Consider the following 23,344-nt stretch of genomic DNA (forward strand, 5'->3'; position numbering starts at 1 on the left):
CATGAGAGACAGTCTCCAAGGAATCCTGGGCATGAGATACAGGCACCCAAAAGCCAGGGAGCTATGTTTTTAAACAGAAACATTCCCTCCTGGAGGTAGGCTCTGAAAAAACCAGGAAGCCAACAAAACTTATAAGGCTCTGGGCATGGTGGCAACCAACCTTTAATCCCAGCATTCAGGAGGCAGAGGCAGGTTGGATCTCTGTGAGCTCAAGTCCAGCCTCATCTACATAGTGAATTGCAGGCCAGCCAATACTTAGTGAAGACTATGTCTCACCAAACGAAACCAAACAAACAGAGTAACCAAACCCCTAATGTCACAGGGCTCAGGAAGAGCCTGAAGCCTACAAGCCTCACAAAGCCCCTGATACAGTCGCTGGGGAAAGGAGACTCTGGTGGAGCTGTCTTCAGGCTGTGCAGGGAGCGGCAGGGATGCAGGTTTCATGAGTCATCACCCACGCTGGTGAGGGCTTTTGGTGATGCTGCTGCCTTTGACTCATCCATGTTCCTGTAAGCAAACTTACAGATCCCCAATAAACTTACAGGCTCAATAAGCTAGACTTGGGTGGAATCATTTCTTGGGTCTGCTGTTGGTGCGCTATCTGGGGTGAAGAGATGTTTGTTTATGTCTCCCCAGGAAATGTCACATAGCACCATTTATACAGTACCTCCACGGATATAAGCCCAGAGATTCGTATTAGATTCTTCATAAAATCTCACGCTCCTGCTAAGACCCTCTGACCCCATTCCTGGCACGGAGTAGGACAGAGATATGGGAAGAGGTGGACTATAATGCTATCCATACCACAGGGACCCTGTAGAGGAAGCACAGCTCTCTACTCCACACAGATGTTTGGAAGGGACTAGCAATTTACCCGATTTCTCTAGATTGGGAGCAACCAAAACAAGACTCAAAGACAAAAGCAGGTGTGGTATGGTGGCGTGCACCTGTCATACCAGCTCCTTGGGAGACTGAGGCAGAGGAAGCTTGAATTCCAAGCTAGCCTGGGCTACATGGTGAGCTTGCATTCCAACCCTCTCCAAAACAAACAAACATCGACAAAAATGGGCTGAGGACATGCAGTGCTTGGCAGAATGCCTCTGGTATCCACAACCAGCCCCAGTACCATATAAAACCAGATGTGGTGGTGTAGGCCTGTGGTCCTAGCACCTGGGAAGTGGAGGCAGAAGGATCAGGAGTTTAAGGTCATCCTTGATGCTACTAGATTGAGATATATGGGATAATGCTTCAAAAAAAATTTTTTTTTAAACCAAATAAGCAAAAAAGAAGATTCAAAATATCTAGGCTCCAAATATTCAAAATATCTAGAGTCTCCAAAGAGATGGGGTTTGGAGCACTGTTAAGAGACGAGGACAGGGACACGGCTGGGCCAGGCTCCAAAAAGGATGGCTTGGGAGGAGGGGATGCTGACTGAAGTCCATCAGAATCCTATCTGCCTAGCTCAGTCGCCATGGTGACCATAGCCTGGGGAAGCCCATTGGTCCTGCTGACTCAGAAGGGCCTGTGGTCAGCCAGGCAGTAATGGAGAGGCAGGCCGCTTCACAGGAAAGAGAAAAGAGAAGCAGCCAGCTCAGGGTTAATCCCGGAGCCCTGAGCTTCTTGGACTACCTACTGCCCAGGTGGCAGGCTTTGTCCTTTCTACCTGTCTCTCCAGGAACACCTTGCCCTGTCTCAGTTCTCGAGTTCTTTTCTGTGTGTACCCGTGTGCATCCATGTGCGTGAGAGGTCTAGTTGGTGTCTTTCTTAATTGCTCACATCTTTTTTTTTAAGTTGTTATCGTGTGTATATGTACTTATGCAGGCCTGTGTGCCACGATATACATGTGGCCGTCAGAACAACCCGTGGGAGTCAGTCCTCTCCTTCCACATGTCATTGTGGGAATGGAGCTCAGGTTGTTAGGCGTCCTTACCCACTGGGCAATCTTACCAGCCCCTGTGTTTGTGAGACAGGGGCTCTCACTGAACCAGACTGGCTGGAGAGGGAGCATCACGAATCCTCCTGCCTCTGTAAACTCTAGTTCTGGTTACAAGCACATAACATGCCAGTTTCTTTTTCCCTTCCTTCCTTCCTCCCTCCCTTCCTTCTTCCCTCTTTCCCTCCCTCCCTTCCCTCTTTCCTTCCTATGGGTTCCGGGAATATGAACTCAGTTCTTGCTACTTGCTTGGCAAGCACTTTACGAACTGGTCCATTTCCTAGCCTCTTGTTTTTAGAATTCTAAGGATCCCAAACTTCCTAACAGAAAGGACTTCTTAGGGGGTAGCATTTGATGCCCTTATTGTCTCCCAGGAGCCTGGGTATCCTCAATTCCAGCTTTGTGAAGTGGTCACCCTTTATTCCTGGTGTTGACTCCACCTCCTGATGGTGGCAAGTCAGGAAGCTCAGGTGGCAAGTTCCTGGGCAGTCACATAACAATGAAGTAAATAACGCCTCATGTGTCTGGAGCACAACTTAAGCCTTTTTTTTTTTTTTTTTTTTTTTTTTTATGATTCTGGTAGGGTCAGAGGCATACATGGTCAGTGGTTAATGTTTTCTGTATCAGCGTGACAATGTCATCAGACCTATTTATATTTATATATTTTTATTTTTAAAAACTATGTATTGCTGGGCCTTTAATCTCAGCACTCAGGGAGGCAGAGGCAGGCAGATCTCTATGAGTTTGAGGCCAGCCTGGTCTACAAAGTGAGTTCAGGACAGCCAAGGCTACACAGAGAAACCCTGCTTCGAAAAACCAAAACCCAAACCCAACCCAATCAACCAAACCAAACAAAACACAAAAAAACAGAACCCCAATCAAACTGAATGTATGTATGTATGTATGTATGTATTGTATGTATGTGTATGTTCATGTGTGTGCAAGTGCCTATGGAGGCCAGAAGAGGGAGTCAGATCCCTGGGAGCTGGAGTTATTATGAGCTGCCTGACACGGATACTGAAAACTGACCTCAGGTCAATTCTGCAATAGTAAGTGCTCTTAAGTCCTGAGGCATTTTTCCAGTCTAAAGACAAGGTCTCATGTAGCCCAGGCTAGCCTTGAGTTTACTTTGTTGATTGACAGCTGGTTTGTCCTCTGTAAAATGTATACTTAACTTTAAGTCTGTGGACCACTAGAATTAGATTTCAAGGTTCCTGCTGAAGCTGTTAGTGTGGTGAGGAGACCCTCCTGCCTTAGTGGCAGCTATCCCTTCTATCAAGGCCCAAAAGTTTGCTTTTTTGTTTTGTTTTTGGAATGACAGCTATCACTAGAGTATGTTTTTTTCATTGAGGAAGCTCAGGGAGTAGCAGGTGAAGCAATTCCAAGATCCAAGTCATGATTTTATACTCTTGTTGAGGATGGAACCCACTAGGCAGGTGCTCTACCCTTGAGCCAACCCCAGACCTTTGAGCTTGAATACAAGGTCTTCCACTGTAACTCAGGCTAACTCTGAATTACTGATCCTCTATTTCAGTCTCTTAGATACTGAGGTACCTGTGCCTGCCCTCCTATCTCTCTCCACAGACTTCTGAAGACTGTCACGTAAGAGTTTTCCCAGGACAGCCAACACCTGTGAGGACGTTCAAAGGCTCCCTCTGCAGGCAAGACAAGACAGACAAGTGCATTTCCATTTGCAGACAGCCTCTGGGAAATTACTGAAAGCCAGAGACTGGGCTGGGAGTGAAGCTCAGCAGTACAGCACATACCTACCATGGGCTACACACTATCATCTCTAGAACTGCAAAACTAAATGACTAAATAAGTCCAGTGTTGTTGTTTTAGAGACAGGGTCTGACTCTATAGCCTTGGCTGCCTTAGAACTCACTATGTAGATCAGGATGGCCTTGAACTCAGAGATCTGCTTGCCTCTGCTGGGATTAAAGGTGTGTGCCACCACCACCTGGCTCAAAAAACTTCTATAACAAACAAAAGTAGGCATCAGATTTTGGTGAGGACAAGTGATAACTGCTAATAGGTACAGGGCTTCATTTTGAGGTGATTGAACATTCTCGCAAGCTCACTGAGGGTCAAGAAGAGTGCTGCCCTAGCCTGCAAGAAACCCAGTGTTTTGCCAGAAGCGTGGCATAAACCGGATATATAATGTCAGCACTTGAAGAGAGTCAGGAAAACCAGAAGTTCAAGGTCATCTTCAGCTAAGGCCAGTCTAGGATACTTGAGACTGTCTCAAAAACAAAACTTGCTACGCCTACATATCAAAAATAGTGGTTAAAAAAAATTTTTTTTTGAGATTTTTCTGTGTAGCCCTGGCTGTCCTGGAAATCCCTCTGTAGACCAGGCTGGCCTTGAACTCAAGAGATCCATCTGCCTCTGCCTCCAAATTATTTGAATTATGTGCTACCACTGACTGGCAAATGGTGGTTAAGTTTTGAAAAAAATTATTGTTTTATTATTTTATGTGCATGGGTGTTTGTCTGAATGCTGTCTATGTATCATGTGTGTGCCTGGAGCTCACAGATATTAGAAGAAGGCATTAGATCTTCTGGGACTGGAGTTACAGATGGTTTTGAGGCACCATTGTGGTGCTGGAAATTGAACCCAGGTCCTCTGGAAGTTCAGCTTGTGCTGAACTGAGCCATCTTTTTAGTCCTCAAAAGGATGAATTTTAGGATAACTGAATGATATTTAAATGAAGAAATGAAAAAAAAATACAAGGCTAGAGGGATGGCTCAGTGGTTAAGAGCACTTACTGCTCTTGCAAAGGACCTGGTTTTGGTTCCCAGCACCTACATGGTAACTCACAATGGCCTGTAACTCTAGTTCCAGAGGAGCTGATGCCTTCTTCTGACCTCTTCAGTCTTCAGCATGCATGTGGTGCAATTCGTATATCCAGGCACAGACACATACACATTAACTAAATAAAAATGTCTTTGTATTAAAAACATTAAAAAAAAATGAACAAAAGATAGTCAGGCATGGGGTCACTTTCCTATCATCCCAGCTGCTGGGAGGCTACAGTAGGAGGAACATAAGCTTAAGGTTAGCCTGGGCTACGCTGGGAGACCCTACATAAACAAACAAACAAACAAACAAACAAGGACCAGTGAGATGGCCCAGTAGGTAAACATGTTTGTACCAAGGTTGATGAGCTGACTACAATCCCAGCAACCCATGTGGTAGAAGATAGAACTGACTTCCACAGGTTGCCCTCTGACCTCCACACCCATGCTCTGGCACGTGTGTATACATACACAAAATAAATCAGTAAATGTAAAAAGTAAAAAAGTCATCACCAACAAAAAAATCCAAATCTCCAAACAAACAAAGGCACAAAAATCCCCAAACAGCTTCAACAAAGAAAATAGAAATAGAAATTAGGAGGCAGGGAGGTGGCCCAGCGTGGGTAGAGAAATACTTACCAAGGAAGCCCTCCTCATCTACGATGATGGTGTAGTCCTCGGGGGTCTCTGTCAGGCTGAAAAACTTGCACCTAAGTGGAAAGACACAGGAATATCTGGTCAGTCTGGGAAGGACCCTGCCGAGCCAACCCCCAACCTCTCACTGGGAGAGATTAGACAGGCGCTCTCCCACTGAGCCACAGGCCCAGCCCCTCACTGGGGGATTCTAGGCAGATTTTCTACCAATAAGCTACAAGGTCAAGTCCCTTGTGTACTCTCTGGTATGTGGTGGTAGCTGCAAAATCCGACCTCTGTATTAAACCCAAAGAACTATCCACTAAAATGGGTGACTTTTTTTTTTTTTTTTTGAGACAGTCTTGTAGCCCAGGCTGACTCCTATCTCATCCATCCATCATGCAGCCATACTGTCCCAATCCTTTACCTACGAAGGGCTGGGATTACAGATATGCACTGCAACTGGCTAGGAAAGCAACCTTTGCCCTGTGTTAAGTTATACGCCATAAACCTGATCTTCAAGGGGCTGAAGGGATGGCTCTAATAGCACTCACCGCTCTTGTGGCGACTCGGGCTGGGTTCCAAGCACCCGTATCAAGTGGCTTACAACTGCCTCTAACTTCAGTTCCAGCACACCAATGCCCTCTCACTTCCATGGGGCACACAGAAACTCACAGAGGCACACTCATACACACACTAAATCCACAAGTCCTGAAACCAAACAACCGACCAACAAAGAAAACGCCTGTTTGGGGCCGGGTAGCCCCCATTCCTCATCTTCGTGATTTTCTGCCTAGTCACCGGCATACACTCAGCTCCCCTCCAGCTTCTTCCCTTTTCATTTATTTGTGTCTGTGCACACGTGAGCAGGCTGTGGTGCACATGCGGCTGCCAGAGGACAACTTGTGGGAGTCGGTTCTGTGTATTGAACTCAGGTTGTCAGATGGCAGTCACTGTCAGGTGGCAGTCCCTTTCAGCCACTGAGCCCTCCCGCCAGCCCTTGTTGGTTTCTCGGGGGCATTTCTGTCCATGTCTGCCCCACTGTCAACTTGTAACTTATTTTCCCCCTTGAAACAGGGTTTCTATGTGTAGCCTTGGCTGTCCTGGCACTCTGTAGACCAGGTTGGCCTTGAACTCAGAGATCCACTGACCTCTGCCTCCCAGAGCGCTGGGGAGCAAAGGTGTGTGCCACTACTGCCCGGTCAACTGTCAACTCTAACCTACACAATATTTAACTGCCTCAAAGGACTCAAGTAAACTATCACCTTGTAGGTGGCCATCAGTACTCCTGTGGAGTTCCTTATAGGGGCCTCAGATCCTCAGAGAACATTAAAGCTCTCAGGTTCTGGAGGGCTGAGGCAGGTGCATGCTGGGAGGGACGGGGTCTCCCAGCTGCCTGAGAACCTGGTATACAGGAGAGGGCATGACACTCCAGCCACCCTCAGGGCTGTAGGGACACTCCAGAAATAGACCGGACACACTGGTCAGGAGGGCATAAACACCAGCAGAGGGCAACTAGGGCCTCTGTGGACATGAGGTATAAATAAAGGAGTTGTTGAAGTGACATGTCCCGGGGGGCCGGCCAGCTGGTGGACGTCCATCTCAATTCAGTGTGCACACAGGCTGAGAGAGGACCTTTAGGACAGAGGGGGCAGAAGGACCTGTTGCTCTCACTGGTCACCAAGGGCTCTGCATCTGGGAGCTTCCTCAAGGGCAGCAGCTCCCAACCTGTGGGCCTGTGGGTCACAGCCCCTACAGGGGCCGCACGGCAGACCTCCTGCATACCAGACATTTACATACGACTCACAACGGTAGCAAGTATTGGTTATGAAGTAGCAATGAAATAGTTTTAATGGTTGGGGGTCATCACAGCATGAGGAACTGTATTAGAGGGGCGCAGTACTAGGAAGGCTGAGAGCCACCACCGACCATTCAGACCAGTCTCCTTTATTGTTTCTGTGTGTATGTTTGCAATATCTGGACGTATGTGCTGACACATGTGCCCATATGTATGAGAAGCCAGCCGAGGGTGTTGGGTGTCCCCTGCTATCCTTCTCTTTCTTTGTGGCAGGGTCTCCCTGTAGCTTGGAGCTCACATTATTTTGGCTAGCCTGGCAGCCAGCAAGCCCCAGGAATCTCTGCCTCTGTACCTGCAACTCCCACCACATGGCTTCTCAGACAAGGGCCATCAATACCTGGGCTCGGGGCTCAGATCTAAACTCAGGTCCTCATGGTTGCACATAGACCCAGGATGGCTTGCAGCAATTCCCCTGCTTCAACTCCTGATCCTTCTGCTTCAGCCTCCACAGTGACGGGATAACACTAGTCACCAGCTTGACAACACCTGTTTTGTTTTTTGTTTTTTTGTTTTTTTTAGGTGCCCTGGGTTTCAACCCAGGGCCTTGCATGCTAAGCCACAGTCCCCAATCCTTTACAGGGAAATTCTAGGCAGGCATTCTACCACACCCCAGCCCCTCACTGAAGGTCTAATGCTCAGATCTAGTGCTGAGCCATACCCCAGCTTACATCTGTTTCTTTGTTTGCCCTGTCCTCACTAAGTTTGGACAAAGGAGCTCACATTCTCCTAACCTCTCCTAATGGGACTGGAGACCCAATGGATTTCCTATGTTCCTTGCTCTGCACAACAGTCCAGTCATCTCCTAAGGATGCCCAACTTTCTGTCAACACGGGAAGATAAGAACACTGGAAGTCAAACCCTTGCGTTAAGCAATTTGTGGTCCTGTGGCCATCTCCCTACATCCCAGACACTATTAATTGCAAATGACACTCTCTGGAGCCCCCCCCCCCTCGGGTGTTGCCTGAGGCTGTTGACCAGTTGCCTAGTAACTGAAGTCCCTTGCTCTCTAGGTCAATGCCACTCAAACTCCCTGTTGATGGCTGGTTCTTCTAGCTCTTTTAGCTGTCGGTTTCGGTTGTGGCCCAGGTCTGACTCCATCTTTAGATGGCCTTTATTACTCTAGTGTAAACATCTCCTCCCTGAGGCTTGATCCCACCCCCTAGACCTCCAGGCCTCACCTATTTCTCCCTCTCTGGCCCTTTAAGCATTCCCATTACCCAAGACAGGGTTTTTCTGTGTAGCCCTGGCTGTCCTGGAACTCACTCTGTAGGCCAGGCTGGTCTTGAACTCACTGAGATCCACCTGCCTCTGCCACTCGAGTGCTGGGATTAATGCCATGAGCCACTATGCCTAGCTTCCAGCTATGCATTCAATTTTTATTATATAGGTATGTACTGAGGGTCCCTCTCAAAACCTCACAACTGTGAGCAGCCTGGCCTTTAAGAATCACTTCCTTCAAAAACTGTCATTCATTTTGTGTTCTTCACCCCTGGGCCTCTTCCCCTCCCAGGGCTCAAGTTTTCTCCAATTAAAAGAATTTTATTTACAGGCTTGTTTATTTGATGTGTTTTGTGGGCATGTGTATGTGTAGCCCATGCATGCCCAGAAGCCAAGGAAGTCAGATGAAAGCATCGCTCTCTTGGGGCTGGAGTTATGGATGGATGTGAACTGCTGAAGCAGGGCCTGAGTCCTTTCAAAGAGCAGCAAGCCTCTCCATTAAAAAAAGAAAGAAAAAGATTTATTTTATTTTTAATTTTGTGTTTGTGTGGGGTCTGTGCTTGCTGAATGCAGGTGACCGCAGTTACCAGAGAAGGAGGTTGGATCCCCTAAAGCTGAGTTACAGGCAGTTGTGAGCTGCCCAACATGGGTGCTGGGAAAGTGAGGTCCTCTGCCACAGCAGCAAACACTCGGCCACCGAGCCACCTTCCAGGCTCCGTCCGCTTTTTTTCCATTCTAAAAAAGGCTTGTCCTTCATCCATATCTTTTCCTCAGGTCACAAGCCTACAGCCACTGCCAGCTGGATAGCACTTGGCTTTTCTCCATCCACTTAATCTTACCAGTGACCTCCACACTCTACATCGGATGGCAGGCGCCCTACCATCCTGCCCCTGACCTGTGATTGGGCTCCTAGCTGGCTGGCCAGAGCCTTTCCGGAAACCTTGAGTTTCCCACAGTCTTCAGTCTTCTCAGGGATGGCAACTGTCTTCTATTCTCTGCTCAGTACCCAAGGAAGTCAGACTAGAGCATTGGCTCCTGGGGCTGGGGTTATGGATGGCTGTGAACTATGATGTGGGTGCTGGAAGAAGAGCCCGAGTCTGCGGTGACAGCGCTGGAGCAGCCTCCCCGCTCCTGGGGGTGGACTTGCCAGCCTTGGACTATTTACTCTCTCTCTTCCATCCCCGGGCTCCTCCAGGCGCAGCTGTTCTCTTCACAACTCTCTCCCTGCCTGGTTACTGCTGTCAACTATCTGAAATGCATTAAGCTCCTTCCCACCCTCCCTCTCTCCCTTCATACCCCTTCCCTTTCTCCTTTATCTTCCCTCCTTCCTTTCTTCCTATGTAGCTGAAGCTGGGTTTGCAACTAGAGATCCTCCTGCCTCAGCCTCCAGGCCAGGCTCTTACACAAATGTCACATATCTAGTCTCTCACGTGAATACCACTGTTGCCTGCTTCTCAATGAACCTGGGAGATCACTGAGCCTGCAGCAAGCCCCACTGAAGATGGCTGTGTTCCCTCACCCTTACGGAATTGACATAAGCCTGTCTTCAAAATTCTACAGCAATTCTGTTTGGGCCTGGCTGGAGCCAACTACCTAGGCAAAGCCAAGGCCTAGTGCTGCCTGAATCAGGGGCCCAGGCGCTGAGTCACCTCTGAGAACATTCCTATCTTCAATCACTGTGGTGGCCTGGGTGGCTAGCCTGGCTGCCTCTGGAAATCTGATCTGTTTACTCTCTGCTTCTTCACCCAGCAGAAAGAGGCCCTCACTTAGGGCCTCTCCCCAGGGCATCCTGGGCCACAAGTCCCCAAGCCTGGGCTAGGCCACGCCCAGGCTTGTGTGTTCCAGAAACACACTTGCAGCCAAAAGAGCAGATAGGGAGGGTGAGTGGGAGGCAGTATCTGATGGACAGCCTTCTTACAGATGGATGTAGAGGATAAATGTAGTGGAGGAAAGAGATGTGTAAGTGCTCATTTAATTAGTGGCACGGTTTATCACAAGGTCCCTGTTGAAAGCACAGAGGCTAAGGAGATGGCTTAGTGGGTTGAAAAACCTACACCCATGGCTGTGTGTGCCTGTAAATACTGGCATGGGGGGAGAGAGGCTGGCGGGTCCCAGGAGCTCTTCAGTGGGAGACCCTACTTCAGAGCGGTAAGACGGAGACTGACGGGAAGATGTCCTGAGACGCCTTCTGCACGACTGCGAGGGTGCGGCACCTGTACATGAGTGGGCGTGTGGTACCCGCCACTCACCTTTAGACACATCACAGAAGGCTGGATGTGCTGATACAAACTGAGAACCTCAGCGCTCAGGAGGCTGAGGCAGGAGGGTCTCCAGCTGGAGGCCAATCTGAGTTGCACTGCAAGACCCAGTCTCAGAAAAGGAAAGGGACTTCCTGGCCTCACCCTGACAGAGGGCGGAAAGAGACCGAGGAAAGGGGTAGGACCGCAGGAAGCCGCTCTGGGTAGCCTTCGTTTGCATACTCCTGGGGACAGGAGGCTCACTATCCTGGCTTTTAGAAATCCTATGCAGTCAGTCTTGTTTTAGATTTAAATGCTGCTTCAAGCTCCCTACCTGACTACCTGGTAAGATCTAAACTCAACTGCTGTTAGAACAGGGATAAAGGGCTTCCCTAAGTTCAAGGACCAGAGTTTGATCCCAGAACCAGTGTGAAAAGGCTTGGTGTGGTCATTCTGACCCTAATCTCAGTGGAGGCAGGGAAGCCTAGGCTTGCCGGCTGGCCAGTTAGCCTAGGTTGTTTGGTAATTTCAAAACGGTGAGAAATTCCACCTCCAAAAACAAGGTGGACAGTGCCTGCGGAACAACAACCACAGTTAACCTCTGGCCACCATGTGTTTGTGTGTGTATGTATATGCGTACACATACACATACACACACCAAGGGGCCGGGGACATAGCTCAGTTGGCAGAGTGCTTGCCTAGCATGCACAAGGCCCAGTACCATATAAAACCCAGCGTGAGGGTGCATGCTTGTAATCCCACCCCCTGGGAGGCTGAGGCAGGATGAATACTGTGAGTTCAAAGCAAAGCCAGACTACAAAATCTCAATAAGCCCAAAACAAAACAACCACAAACACCATGGCGGCAGGCTGGGATGTGGGGATGGTGCCCCTTCCTGAAGCCTGGGCCCCTCTTGTTACCGGAGGCCCCTAGTAAATTGTCCAATGAGGAGCTGTTGGTTGGTGGGAATCCACGGCCATGCCCAGTGTCCCCCACATCCCTGGGGGAGAGTGCCTTGCTTCAGAGAACTGTGTTAATTTAGGGAGTGTGAGGCTGGGTGAGGCCCGGTGCATCCACAATTTCAGTGTCTTAACAGTTCACTGAGTCACCCTGTGTGACAGCTACACTTCACTAGGGAAGGTGAGATGCTCCCCAGGAAGAAGCTGTGGTTCTACATTCTTTTCTGTAAAGACTTAAAAAAAAAAAAAAAGTATGTATGTGTGCCTGTGCATAAGAGTGCAAGTGCAGACGGAGGCCAGTAGAGGCACTGGACCTCCCAGAGCTAGAGTTATAGGAGGCTGTGAGTCATTGGACTTGGGTGTTGAGCAGCAAGTCTGAGCCATGTCTCCTGTCCCCTATAGTTCTCAGCTCTTTCTCTTGGACCTTCTCTGGGCGGCTACTGGTCCTCTTTGCTGTGGGCAAAAAGTATTTTCTCTTTTTTTTTCCTCCCTCTCCCCTTCTCTTCCTTTACGGCATGGGTCCCCATACCTAGCTTTTCTAATTATTAACCCTAATCCCCCTCGCTCCCCAGAGGCAGGGTCTCACCATGTAGCCCTGGCTGTCCTGGAACTCAGAGATCCACCCATTCCCCACTTGCAAGTGCTGGAATCAAAGGTGTGTGCCACCAACCCCAGATACATTAGGCATATTCTTAACTGCTGAGCCACCTCTCCTACCCTTCTCTCAATATTTTTGAGGCAGGGTCTGATATAGCCCAGTCTCAAACTTACTATGTAGCCAAGGATGACCTTCACTCAACTCCTGATGCTCTACCTCACAGGTGCTGGGACTCCACACCCGTCTCATTGGCCTCTATAAACTGCTCTGAGAGTCACAGAAGTGACACAACCTGCCTGGCCCCCCCACAGCACTGGCTTCTATCTTTCAGCACAGTGTTCTAAAGGCTCATCCAGGCTGCAGCAACCGTCAGCACGTCCTTCTTGAAGGGTGGCTAGCATTTCCTCATACCCATGGAGAACATGTTTATGCATTCACCTGTTGAGGAATCCTTGGGTTTCAACCCTATTTTGGCTTTTGTGAGTCTTGTCACCAGGAACATGAATGCATGAGTTGCACACGACCCTCCTTCCAGTTCTTCAGGATGTATCCCAAAAAGCACAGAAGCAATTCTTTTATTTTTCCCCCCTCTCAGATAAAAAACAGAAACAAAAACAAAAGCACAAACTGAAACAAAACAAAAAACCCGTATGTTTAGTTATCTGTGTGTATGTGTGCGTGGAGGCTGGACGGGGGCTTCAAATCCCCTGGAGCCACAGTTGTGAGCTGCTGTGTGGGTGCTGGCAAGTGCTTGGAACTCCGGTGTCATCTCTTCAGCCTCCTTGCCTAGATTTTTTTTTTTTTTTTTTTTTTTTTGAGTCAGGGTCTCGTTATGTAGCCCAAGCTGGCTTCAATTCACTCTGTAGGCTGGTCTGAAATTTCTGCCTTAGTCTTCTGAGTGCCAGGTGACAACTGTGTTCCACTATGCTTAGCTCTTTATTAAAAAACAAATCTTTAAAAAAGATTTTTTTTTTTTTTTAAACTGGGGGCTGGAGAGATGACTCAGCAGTTAAGAGCACTGGCTGCTCTTCCAGAGGACCTGAGTTCAATTCCCAGCATCCACATGGTGGCTCACAACCATCTCCAATAGGATTCGATGCCTTCTTCTGGTGTGCATGAAGACAGCATACAAGAAATTTAAAAAACGGACTGAAAAAAGTCAACAACACAAGTTATGTATTCAAATTGTGTGTGTCCGTCTGTATGTGTGGAGGTCAGAGGACACTCTGTGGGGCCCTAGAGGCCCAACCCAAATCGTCAGGCCTGACAGCAAGGGCCTTTATTCTTGAAGCCATCCTGCCAGCTCCACTTATAAGTTTTTGGAGAAAGTATCCCACTATTAATAATTATTTTACACACCTGTGAGCAACACGTGAGAAATCTCTATCTCTTCACCAGTATTCTATTCATTAAATGTTTGCTGTTTGAGTTCTTTTTTTCAAAAAAAAAAAAAAAAAATTATGTGTACTTGTGTGTCTGTGTGTGAGTACCCGCCGCGGATGACACAGGCAGTTGTGAGCTGCCTAGCATGGGTGCTGGAAATTGAACTTGGATTCTCTGGAGGAGTTGCAAGTGTTTTAACCACTGAACTCTCTCCAGCCCGGTTTGTTTGTTTTTGTTTGGCTTTTGGAGACAGGGTTTCTCTGTGTCGCCTTGACTGTCCTGGACTTGATTTGTAGACCAGGCTAGCCTCAAACTTGCAGGTCGCCGAGAATACAGGCGTGCGACACCACGCCCGACATTTCATATTCTCAATAGTTGCCACCCCATCTCAGGCAGCTTTCCTCCTTGGCCCGTCTTTTTTTTTTTTTTTTTTTTTTTTTTGTCTAAGAAAGAGTATTATGTAGTCCATGCTGGCTTTCTATTCTGTGTTATCAACAATGACCTTGAACTCCTGGTCCTCCTGCCTCCACTTCCTGAATGCTGAGATATGCATTGGGGACAGGGCTTCGGGCACACTAGACAAGCATCTGGGAACTGAACCACAGCTCCTGCCCCCATGTGGGTCTTATATCTGTTGACAGCAGCAGATCACAAGATGCTCCACCAAACAGTGAAAGAAAATGCTACTACTTTCTGTCAAGGAGGAAGGCAAGAGAAACCAAGTCAACTGGGGCCTTTCAGCAGAGTGACGAGGAGGCAACAGTCTTCAATGAGCTGGGAAGCATCAGCACAAACTGTGTTCTACAGAGCTTTGGAGTTGAAGAACAAACTATTTGCTCTTGTTCTATCATCTTTTTGGAGACACAGTCTTGCTACGGAGCCCAGGCTGAACTGAGTGTCCTTACAACATGGCAGCTGGCTTCCTACCAAGCAAAGACTACAAGGCTACAAGGCGCACTAGGCAGACCTTACTCTTCATAACCAAACACAAGAGTGCCTGGAGCGTGAGAGAGGAAGGGGAGTTGTAGCTTCTGCATGAAGAGTGTGGGAGAGATTTTTAACACTATCTCAGAACCGGGTATGGTGCCCGAGTATACGTAAGTTCAGTACTTAGGAGATGGCGGCAGAAGGATGACAAATTCAAGGCCAGCTTCAGTACACAGCTAGTTTGAGGCCAGCCAGGGATACTTCATGAGACCCTGTCTCAGAACAAAACAAGATGTTTTCAAACAGGGTATGTAGGAGACAGGCCGAGGAACAGTAAAAATGCCAGCTGTGGTAGTCAATCCTCATGGATTGAACCCAGAGGCATCAGGTAAAGCACATTCCAAGTAGGTGTGTGGGGGGGAATATGAGGTAGAGGGCACTAGGGCATATTGGAGACAAGTAAATTATGAGGGCTCTAACCTTATCAATGGCGTAATCCATTGCTGGATTGAAATCCTAATCGAGGGACCACTGATATGGCTCAGCCCGTAAAGGTGTTTGTTACCAGGCCCTGTCATCTGAATTTCATCCTGGGAGTCACGTGGTGGAAGGAAAGAACTGACTTCCACATGCTTATTTTGGTGTGTGTATAATACACACACACACACACACACACACACACACACAAATCTAAACAGATGATTGGGAAGTGACAGCTGCAGAAGGTGGGGCCTGGGTGGAGGAAGCAGATGAGGTCATGTCCCTGGAGGCTGTTTAGTCCTTTCCTGTTCTGGCTCCACTCTTCCCTGGTCCACCTTGAGGTGAACAGCCTCACCACATGCTCCTACAGCCATAAAAAGAGCTGTTTCGCCATGCCCTCTCCATCATGATGGACCAAACCTCTGAAAGGACAAGCAGAATAATAAACCTTTCCTCTCTTAGACTGCTCATGTAGGGCATCTGACATTACCATGATTGAACCACCGGGCCGGGTAAAGGGATGTGAGCCTGAAGCAAAAGTCCAGGCTGAGGGTCTGAGGATAACGAAGATAATTCCTCTAAATACTCGTGTGCTGCCTGTGTGTCTGGGTGTATGTAGCTACGTCGTGCATGCGTGAGTGCATGTTGGTTAGAATAGGAATAACTTCCACAGGTTCATATATTTGAACGCTTGGTCATTAGGGAGTGGCACTACTTGACAAGGATTAGGAGGTGTGGCCTTGCTGGAGGAAATGTGTCACTGGGGGTGGGCTTTGGGGTTTCAGATGCTCAAGCCAGGCCCAGTGCCCTTCTCTTCTTGTTGCCTGCCCGTCTGGATGTAGAACTCGCAGCTGCCTCTCCAGCACCCTGTCACCGTGCTTCCTGCTATGATGACAGTGGACTAAACCTCTAAAAATGTAAGCCAGCCCCAATTAAATGCCTTCTTAAGAGCCTTGGTCATGGTGTCTCTTCATAGCAGTGGAACACTGACTAAGATAACGTGTGCATGAGCAAGTATGCACGTGTTCCGTGCAGCATGGAGGCTGTCATTCTTTAGGTGTTGCCTCCTTGGTTTTTGGAGCCAGGGTCCCTCATTTGCTTGATCTCTCACTGAAGAGGCCAGGCTAGCAGCCAGTGCCAGGAGCCTACCTGTCTCTTCCTACCTAGCACTGGCATTTCACACACACTACCATGCCCAGCTGGTTTTGTAAAATTTGGACTCTAGGGATCAAACTCAGGTTCTCCTGTCTGAGCTCTCTCTACAGGACTCTGGCACAGTGGAGACATGGCCAGGGACTTGGAAAAAACATCTGCCATCGGCCTTAGTAGTCACCTCTGGGTGGGCATTTCAGCTTCCACTTGGACCTCCCTTCTCAGGGGGGCCCTGTCAAGCCTTGAGGTGTCACCTTCTGCCATCAGCAGAGACCATTGTTCTTTTGCTTTCATGGATAGTGTGTTAATGTGTGTGTGCAGATGTATATGGTGTAAGCACATGGCATATGCATGTGCAGACATGTGTATGGTATGTGCATGTTGTGTACATGGTTATGCATGTGGTTATGTGTGTATAGTGTATGCATGTGTGTACACCTGTGTGAATGTGTACGTGGGGCTTCAAGCTTGCTGTCTTATGTGCTGTGCTGCTGTTCCACCTTATTCGTTGACTGTTGGTGTATACTGTGTGAAGGCGTGTCTCTGTATATTTGAATTGTTGATTGACTTAATTTAACAGAGCGAAGTGCCAGCCTCCTAGCCGGATCTTGGTATTGTTATTTCTATGGCTCATCACAGGTCTCATATTTTACAAACATTTGTTCTTCTTCACTTGTCTGTTGGATGTGATAAAGAGCTGATGGCCAATAGCTGGGCAGAATGTGGAGGGCGAGCTTCCAGGAGAAAGAGGGACTCTGGGAGAAGAAAGCAAAGGCGAGAAATTTACCGGCGGGACAGAGGTGGACAGATGTGAACAGGAACAAAGAGGTGGAGCTGGCCATGTGGCAGGACACAGTGCCAGGCTTAGTTGGTTAAGCTAGAAAGCTGGCTGGGAATCTGCCCAGCTAAAATGCCTAAGCTTTAAGATATTAAAAAGCCCCCATGTCATTTGTACTGCTGGCGGGTCTGAGAAAGCCCGTTATAATTGAGGCAGGGTTTCTCAATCAAACCCAAAGCTTGTTAATATGGTCAGTTTGGCTGCTGGCTTTTTCTAGGGACCCTGTTTCTGCCTCCAAAGCTGGAATTACAGGTGGGCTATCACACACCCTGCATTTACATGGATTCTGGGGACCTGAACTTCTGTCACCATGTTTGCATGGCTAGAACGTTCACTGCTGAGTCATCTCCCCAGGCCCTGTATTTCCATTCTGCCCAGTGATGGAATTCCTTTTACATTTCTGTGCAGGGCCTAGAATACAGCACTTGTATGCTGGTGGCTTTGTGTATGAATGGTATGTACTGAGTCATACCAACCCAGGCTGTGACCACACCAGGTGCAACTGGCTGCCTGCACCTCTCTAGCCTTTAGGCCTTTGCCATTGTCTTTCCCATCAAGCACCTAGCTGCACCTGTGCTGTGTCGGAGGCAGCCAGACTCCTTGGGGGCTCCCCCTGGGCATCCCTCTCCTGATCTATCTATGCCCACCCACTCCTGCTCCCTATCCAGCCCTGATGTATCTCTCTCTACCTCTAGCCCCTCCTGACATCTTCCCATCCTGACTGAGGAGTTGCCTTGTCCAGCAAGCTTGACCTCTTTGCAGCTCCTAAGCTCCAGGAAGTTGCAGATGTCCCTCTGTAGACTCTACACTTTGAGGACCAGTGACTCTCAAAGGCAGAGGCAGGATCTGCACTTAGCATTTCCTCCAATCCGAACAGGATGGGAAGCTGGGCTTGGTGGTACACACCTTTAATCCCAGAGCCAGAGGCTGAGGCAGAGGCAGAAGCAGAGACAGATGAAGACAGATCATCGTGAGTTTGAGGCCAGCCTGGTCTACAGAGTGAGTTCCAGGGCAGCCACTGCTACACAGAGGAACCCTGTCTTGAAAAACAAAACAAAACAAAACAAAACAAAACAAAACAGGGAGCATAAGAAATTAGTTCTGCACATCAGTCAAGATTCGTAGACACAACATTCTCTCTGTGATGCTGAGAGGGAACCAGGGCCCATTTGAAGCGCCTGGTGTGTGTGTGTGTGTGTGTGTGTGTGTGTGTGTGTGTATGTGTGTACCTTGGTATTGTTTTTCAGGAACCACACTCATTGTTTATCTGTTTTTTCTTCTTCATTTTGAAAAAGAATAGTTATATGCTTATTTAATGTGTGTTCCTGGGTGCTCAGGAGCCTGAGGAGGTCAGAAGAGTGTCCTAGAACTGAAGTGACAGGACGTTGTGTGCTACCTGATGAGTGCTGGGAACAGAACCCAGGTCATCTAAAAGGGCAGTAATCACTCGTAAATTGTGCAATGTGTTGTGTTGTCATGCTCCGCTTTTTATGTGGGTGTTGGGGATTTGAACTCAGGTCCCCACTGAGCCATTTCTCCAGTGCCATGGATCTGAGCTCTTCCGTTAGGATAAACTGACTGGTCAATGAAGTCCAGGGACCCACCTGTCTCTGCCGCCCTCGAACTGGGATTACAGGTGCATGTCACCATTCTGGCTTTTTCATGTGGGACCTGGGGATTAAACTCAGGTCCTCACTCTTGCAAATGAAATGGCAAGCACTCTACCCCCTTGCTAAGCCACCTCTCTAGCACCTTCAATCTAACTGCAACCTCAGCTAAGGGCAGGTTCCCAGGCTCTATATCCCCAGTGTACAGTTAAGGTAATAGCAGGTCAATGACTTGCCAGGGTGTGGCTGTCCTCAGTTTCCCCTGGAGGCCTCCTGGGGATAGCCCTTCATTCCCGAAGTGTACTCGGACAGCAGCCTCAGCCCAGTGCACTGAGGACTGTGATGGCCATCTAGACTCTGTGAAGTTTTAAGCTTTTCTCCTGAAAAGTCTGCCCTCTCCCCAAACAGGGTTTCTTCTGGCTGTCCTGGAACTCACTCGGTAGACCAGGCTGGCCTTGAACTCACAAGAAATCTACCTGCCTCCGCCTCCTGGGTGCTGGGATAAAAGGCGTGAGCCACCACCGCCCAGCAACCTAAATACTTCTTTAGTCAATGGTATTCATGACAGTTGTTGGTATCATGTTCTTGTGGAATGTGTACAATTTACCCTTGTTCATTCACATGCTGATTCCTCTACCCCACTATCTGGTTTCAATGGAGACACTGCATTGTGATGTTTATTCTAAGCAACGCCTGTCTCAAGTTTGTGTAAACATGCCACCATTTGTTCTCAGTATTGTTAATAAAGCAACCAGCCAATGCTGAACAATGGAGAGAATAGGGTGGGACATCCTGGACTGGAGGGGAGGAGAAGGAAGTGAGAGGAGTCGGAGAACAGAGATCAGCAGGAAAGGACTTGGAACCACAAGGAGAGATGAGCCGGACCTAAGATATGACTAGAAGCAAGTTTAATGTGGGAAATCTGAATGGGAGGAAACTATGCAGGCTTGGAGGTTTAGGATGGAGTAACTATTGCCCAGCATTGTCCTCTAGGTTAATTATATAAATCCTAGTCTCTGTGTGGTGATTTGGGTATATAGCTGGTTTAGGAATAACCAGTTTAACTAAAAGATAAATCAGTAGTATATTAATAATTTAATAATAATTAATAATATTAATAATCAACAACAATATCATAACTATAATGCAAGGATCCAGCACAGGGCAGTAGGAACCAGAGACCTTAAGCACATACCCAATCTAGATGGCAGTTATTGGGTTTCCTATAGCTATAAGCCAATCACATGAAATGGCCTTTTGTTTTGTTTTTGTAGCACAGGTTAGACTCAAGTTCGTGTTTTTCTTGCTTCATTTTAACAGTCCCTGGAATTGTAGGCCCATGTCACCATACCCGATGAGAACTGTGCTTTCTAAGGTGGCACTTAAGTAATAACAGACTGGGGTTTTTTTTTAGGGGGCGGGGGATGGCTTGGTTTGTAAAGTGCTTGCCACGCAAACATGAGGACTTGGGTTCAGATTCCCAGCACACAGGTAAAAAGGCAAAGTGGCAGTGCGTGCCTGTGAGCTGAGATCTGGGGAGGTGGAGACAGGATCCTTGGGGCTCACTGTCCAGGCAGACTAGTAGAACTGGGGAACTCCAGGTTCAGAGAGAGATCATGCCTCAAAAAGAAGGTAGAGACCAATAGGGAAGGGCACCAGATGTTAACCTCTGCCTTCCAACCACGGGGACAACAGGCATGTGACACCTGTCTAGACTCCTCTAGCGAGTACAGGTCTGCCTTCAATACCCCAGCGAAGGTTTGAAGATTGCTCTGTGATACCAGGGCTGCCTGGAATCCTCAGTATGGCTCTGGTATGGCACCTGTACACATATCAGAAACAAAGATAACAGCATGTCCCGTGCCTTACAATTGTGGTGCTATCAACACCACAATTGTAAGGCACGGGACATGTTGTCTCTCCCAGCGACAAGAGACCAGGCCTGCTTGGGCACCCGGCTGGGTACTTGGAATAACAAGTTCTCTTAATTCGACACCTTGGGTTCCAACCATAGCTCCCTCCCGCATTGGGTATCCTGGGTCCTTCCTGTTTTGTTCTTACCCGTAAAATGGCTGATCTACCAAGCTTGGCAGAAGCTACATACTCTATACAGGGTGTCTGAAGCAGGTAAGGCAGGTGGGCTGTAGAGTGACCTGCCATGGTCAGGCGGCTCACATGTTGTGTATGTTTTCAAACCTTCGCACACTATGGTCACCCTCCATCACCTGGATTTGCTCACCAGCCGAAGAACCCTCCCTCCCCTAGGCTAGAAACTTTAATGTAGTCAGTCCCACCTTAAAGGGATGAGTCTTCATTGGTCCATGGTGGGCTTGCCCATGGTCACGTGACACAACTCCAGCCAATAAGGTGGGAAGGTCTGTGCAAGGCTTAGGGGAAAGGGGCGTGCCTATTCCCTGAGAGGAAAAGTGCTGGAAGCCACAGTGCTGGCTCCAGCTGCTGCTGGCTCCAGCTGCCCACAGTGAAGCTCAGCCGGCTGTCCCACAGGGCAGCCCATACCATCCTAAGGATGGCCAGTTGGGACGGCAAGAAAAACAGTTCTTGATGACATCACCACATCTTGAAGTTAAACGATACCAAACAGCCCAGCTCCTAGCATTTTTGGTGGTACCGGGGGTGTAACTCTTCCAGAGTGAGTGTTCCACCTGCTACGCCATGCCCTCAGCCCCTCATTGGGGGATTCTAGGCAAGAGCTCGATTACTGAGCCATGCCCATATCTGTTACTGGTAGATTTAGGGTAGATTTAGATATGTGCTCTACACCAACCTGTTTTTTTTTTGTTTTAAATTTTCACACAGGGTTATACTCAGTTGGCCAGGCTGCCTTTGAACTCATTCTGTAGCTCAGGCAGGCCTTGAACTTGTGATCCTCCTGCCACAACCTCCTTGTATTTGGATGACAGGCCTGCACCATCAGGCCCAGCATGAAACTTTTCTCTTTAGTTTATTCTCTTGACAATTTCATCCATGTATTTAATGTGCTGTTGTCACCGTCAACCCCCATTATCCCCTCCTCCTCCTCCTCGCACTGAGCCTTTTCTTTTCTACAGGCAGCCTATCCCTCATCAACTCCACCTAAACTCCTTACTCCCTCTGGACCTGTCTCAAATGTTCCTTCCTTCACTGCAGCGGTTCTCAACCTACGGAGTTGTGACCCCACTATGGAGTTACACATCAGATATTCTGCATATCAGATATTTACATCATGACTCATAACAGCAGTACAATTACAGTTACGAAGTAGCAACGAGATAATTTTATGGTTGGGGTCACCATACTGTGAGTAACCGTAGTAAAGGGTGGCAACACTGGGTCAGGAAGGTTGAGAACCCACTGTGTCACTGCTTCTCAATTCTGCCCACACTCTGCATACTGTCTTGCAAGTTATAAACTTCCAATTTTTGAATGGTTTACATTTTTTAAATTAGGTTTAAAAAATGGGTATGCACATGTGAGTGCAATGCCTACAGAGGCCAGCAGAGGGCATCAGATCTCCGCAGTCTGGAGTTAGAGGTGGTTGTGAGCCACCCAGTGAGGACTGAACTTGGGTCCTCTAAAAGAACAGAATGTGCTCATGACGACTTCTCTCCAGCCCTTCACCTCAGAGCACTCTCATGTCACCACTATCTGTTAAGATATGGCTGTACGATGTCCTCTGCAGGCTTGAACACTTGGCCCTTGAACAGAGCTTCTGGTGCTGTTCTGGGAGGAGGTTAAAGAACCTTTAGGGTACAGAGACCCACTGGAAGAAGTGAGTCACTGTGGGCAGGCCTGGAACCTTACACAGCTGGGCTCCTACTTCCTGTTTATCCTCTGCTGGGCTTCCACTTCCTGTTTGTTCTCTGCTTCCTGGTCTACCAGGATATGAGTGGTATTAGCAATGTTACTGGTTATGACTGCCATCACGTCCTTTCCTGCTGTGAAGAGACTGTCACACTGTGAGCCAAAGTAAACTTTTCCTTCTTCCAGTTCTTTTTGTCAGGTATTTTGTCATAGCTCTGAGAAAAGTCAGCTGACACACCTCTCCTTCCCACACCATACTGGCTCACTCTTTTATGTGTACATGTGTGTGCATGCACATATGTATGTATGTTCACATGGAGACCAATGGCTGACACTAGGTTATCTTCTCCATTGTTTTCTACCCCCTCTTTTCCTTCCCTACCCTCCTCTTTGCTGAGACAGTCTCTTCTAACCCTGAAGTTCACTGCCCTCCTCTTTTGAAATTTTATTTTTTATTATACATATGTGTATACATGATTGCAGGTCAGAAGAAGGCATTAGATCCTCTGGAGCTACAGGTGGTTGTGAACTGCTTAATGTGGGTGCTGGGAACTGAACTCGGGTCCTCAGCAAGAGCAGCCTGTGTTTTTACCACCAAGCCATCTCTCTAGCCTCCAGCCTCCCCACCCCCTTTTAAAGTAAGTGCTGGAGATCCCAACTCAGTCATGTTTGCATGCACTGCTTGACCAACTGAGCCGTCTCTCCAACTCCGAAAGCTACACTTGACTTAGCCAGAAATAGTGAGCTGTGAAGAGTAAGATGAAACACACCTAGGGGTATCGTACAGCTTAAGCCAGTGTGGAAGCGGCATCTAAAGGTTGGAGAAGGGCAGTTGTCCTAAGTTTGAGGTCAGCCTAGGCTATACAGTAAGTTCCAGGAAATGAGAGAGAAAAAGAGACAGATATACACACAGAGTGGGGGA

The 23,344-nt window shown here is 48.2% G+C and overlaps 1 protein-coding gene across 1 annotated transcript in view; it reads right to left on the reverse strand.

Moving 5' to 3' along the window:
• Castor2 (cytosolic arginine sensor for mTORC1 subunit 2) overlaps positions 1–23,344 on the reverse strand; it is a 38,932-nt gene that overhangs the window by 10,951 nt on the left and 4,637 nt on the right. The window contains exon 2 of the mRNA XM_021646661.2: positions 5,371–5,441. Coding sequence (XP_021502336.1) covers positions 5,371–5,441 — 71 coding nt within the window. The remainder of the gene's footprint in view (positions 1–5,370; positions 5,442–23,344) is intronic.

This window comes from Meriones unguiculatus, chromosome 4 (assembly GCF_030254825.1).
Source record: "Meriones unguiculatus strain TT.TT164.6M chromosome 4, Bangor_MerUng_6.1, whole genome shotgun sequence".
Taxonomy (NCBI): domain Eukaryota; kingdom Metazoa; phylum Chordata; class Mammalia; order Rodentia; family Muridae; genus Meriones; species Meriones unguiculatus.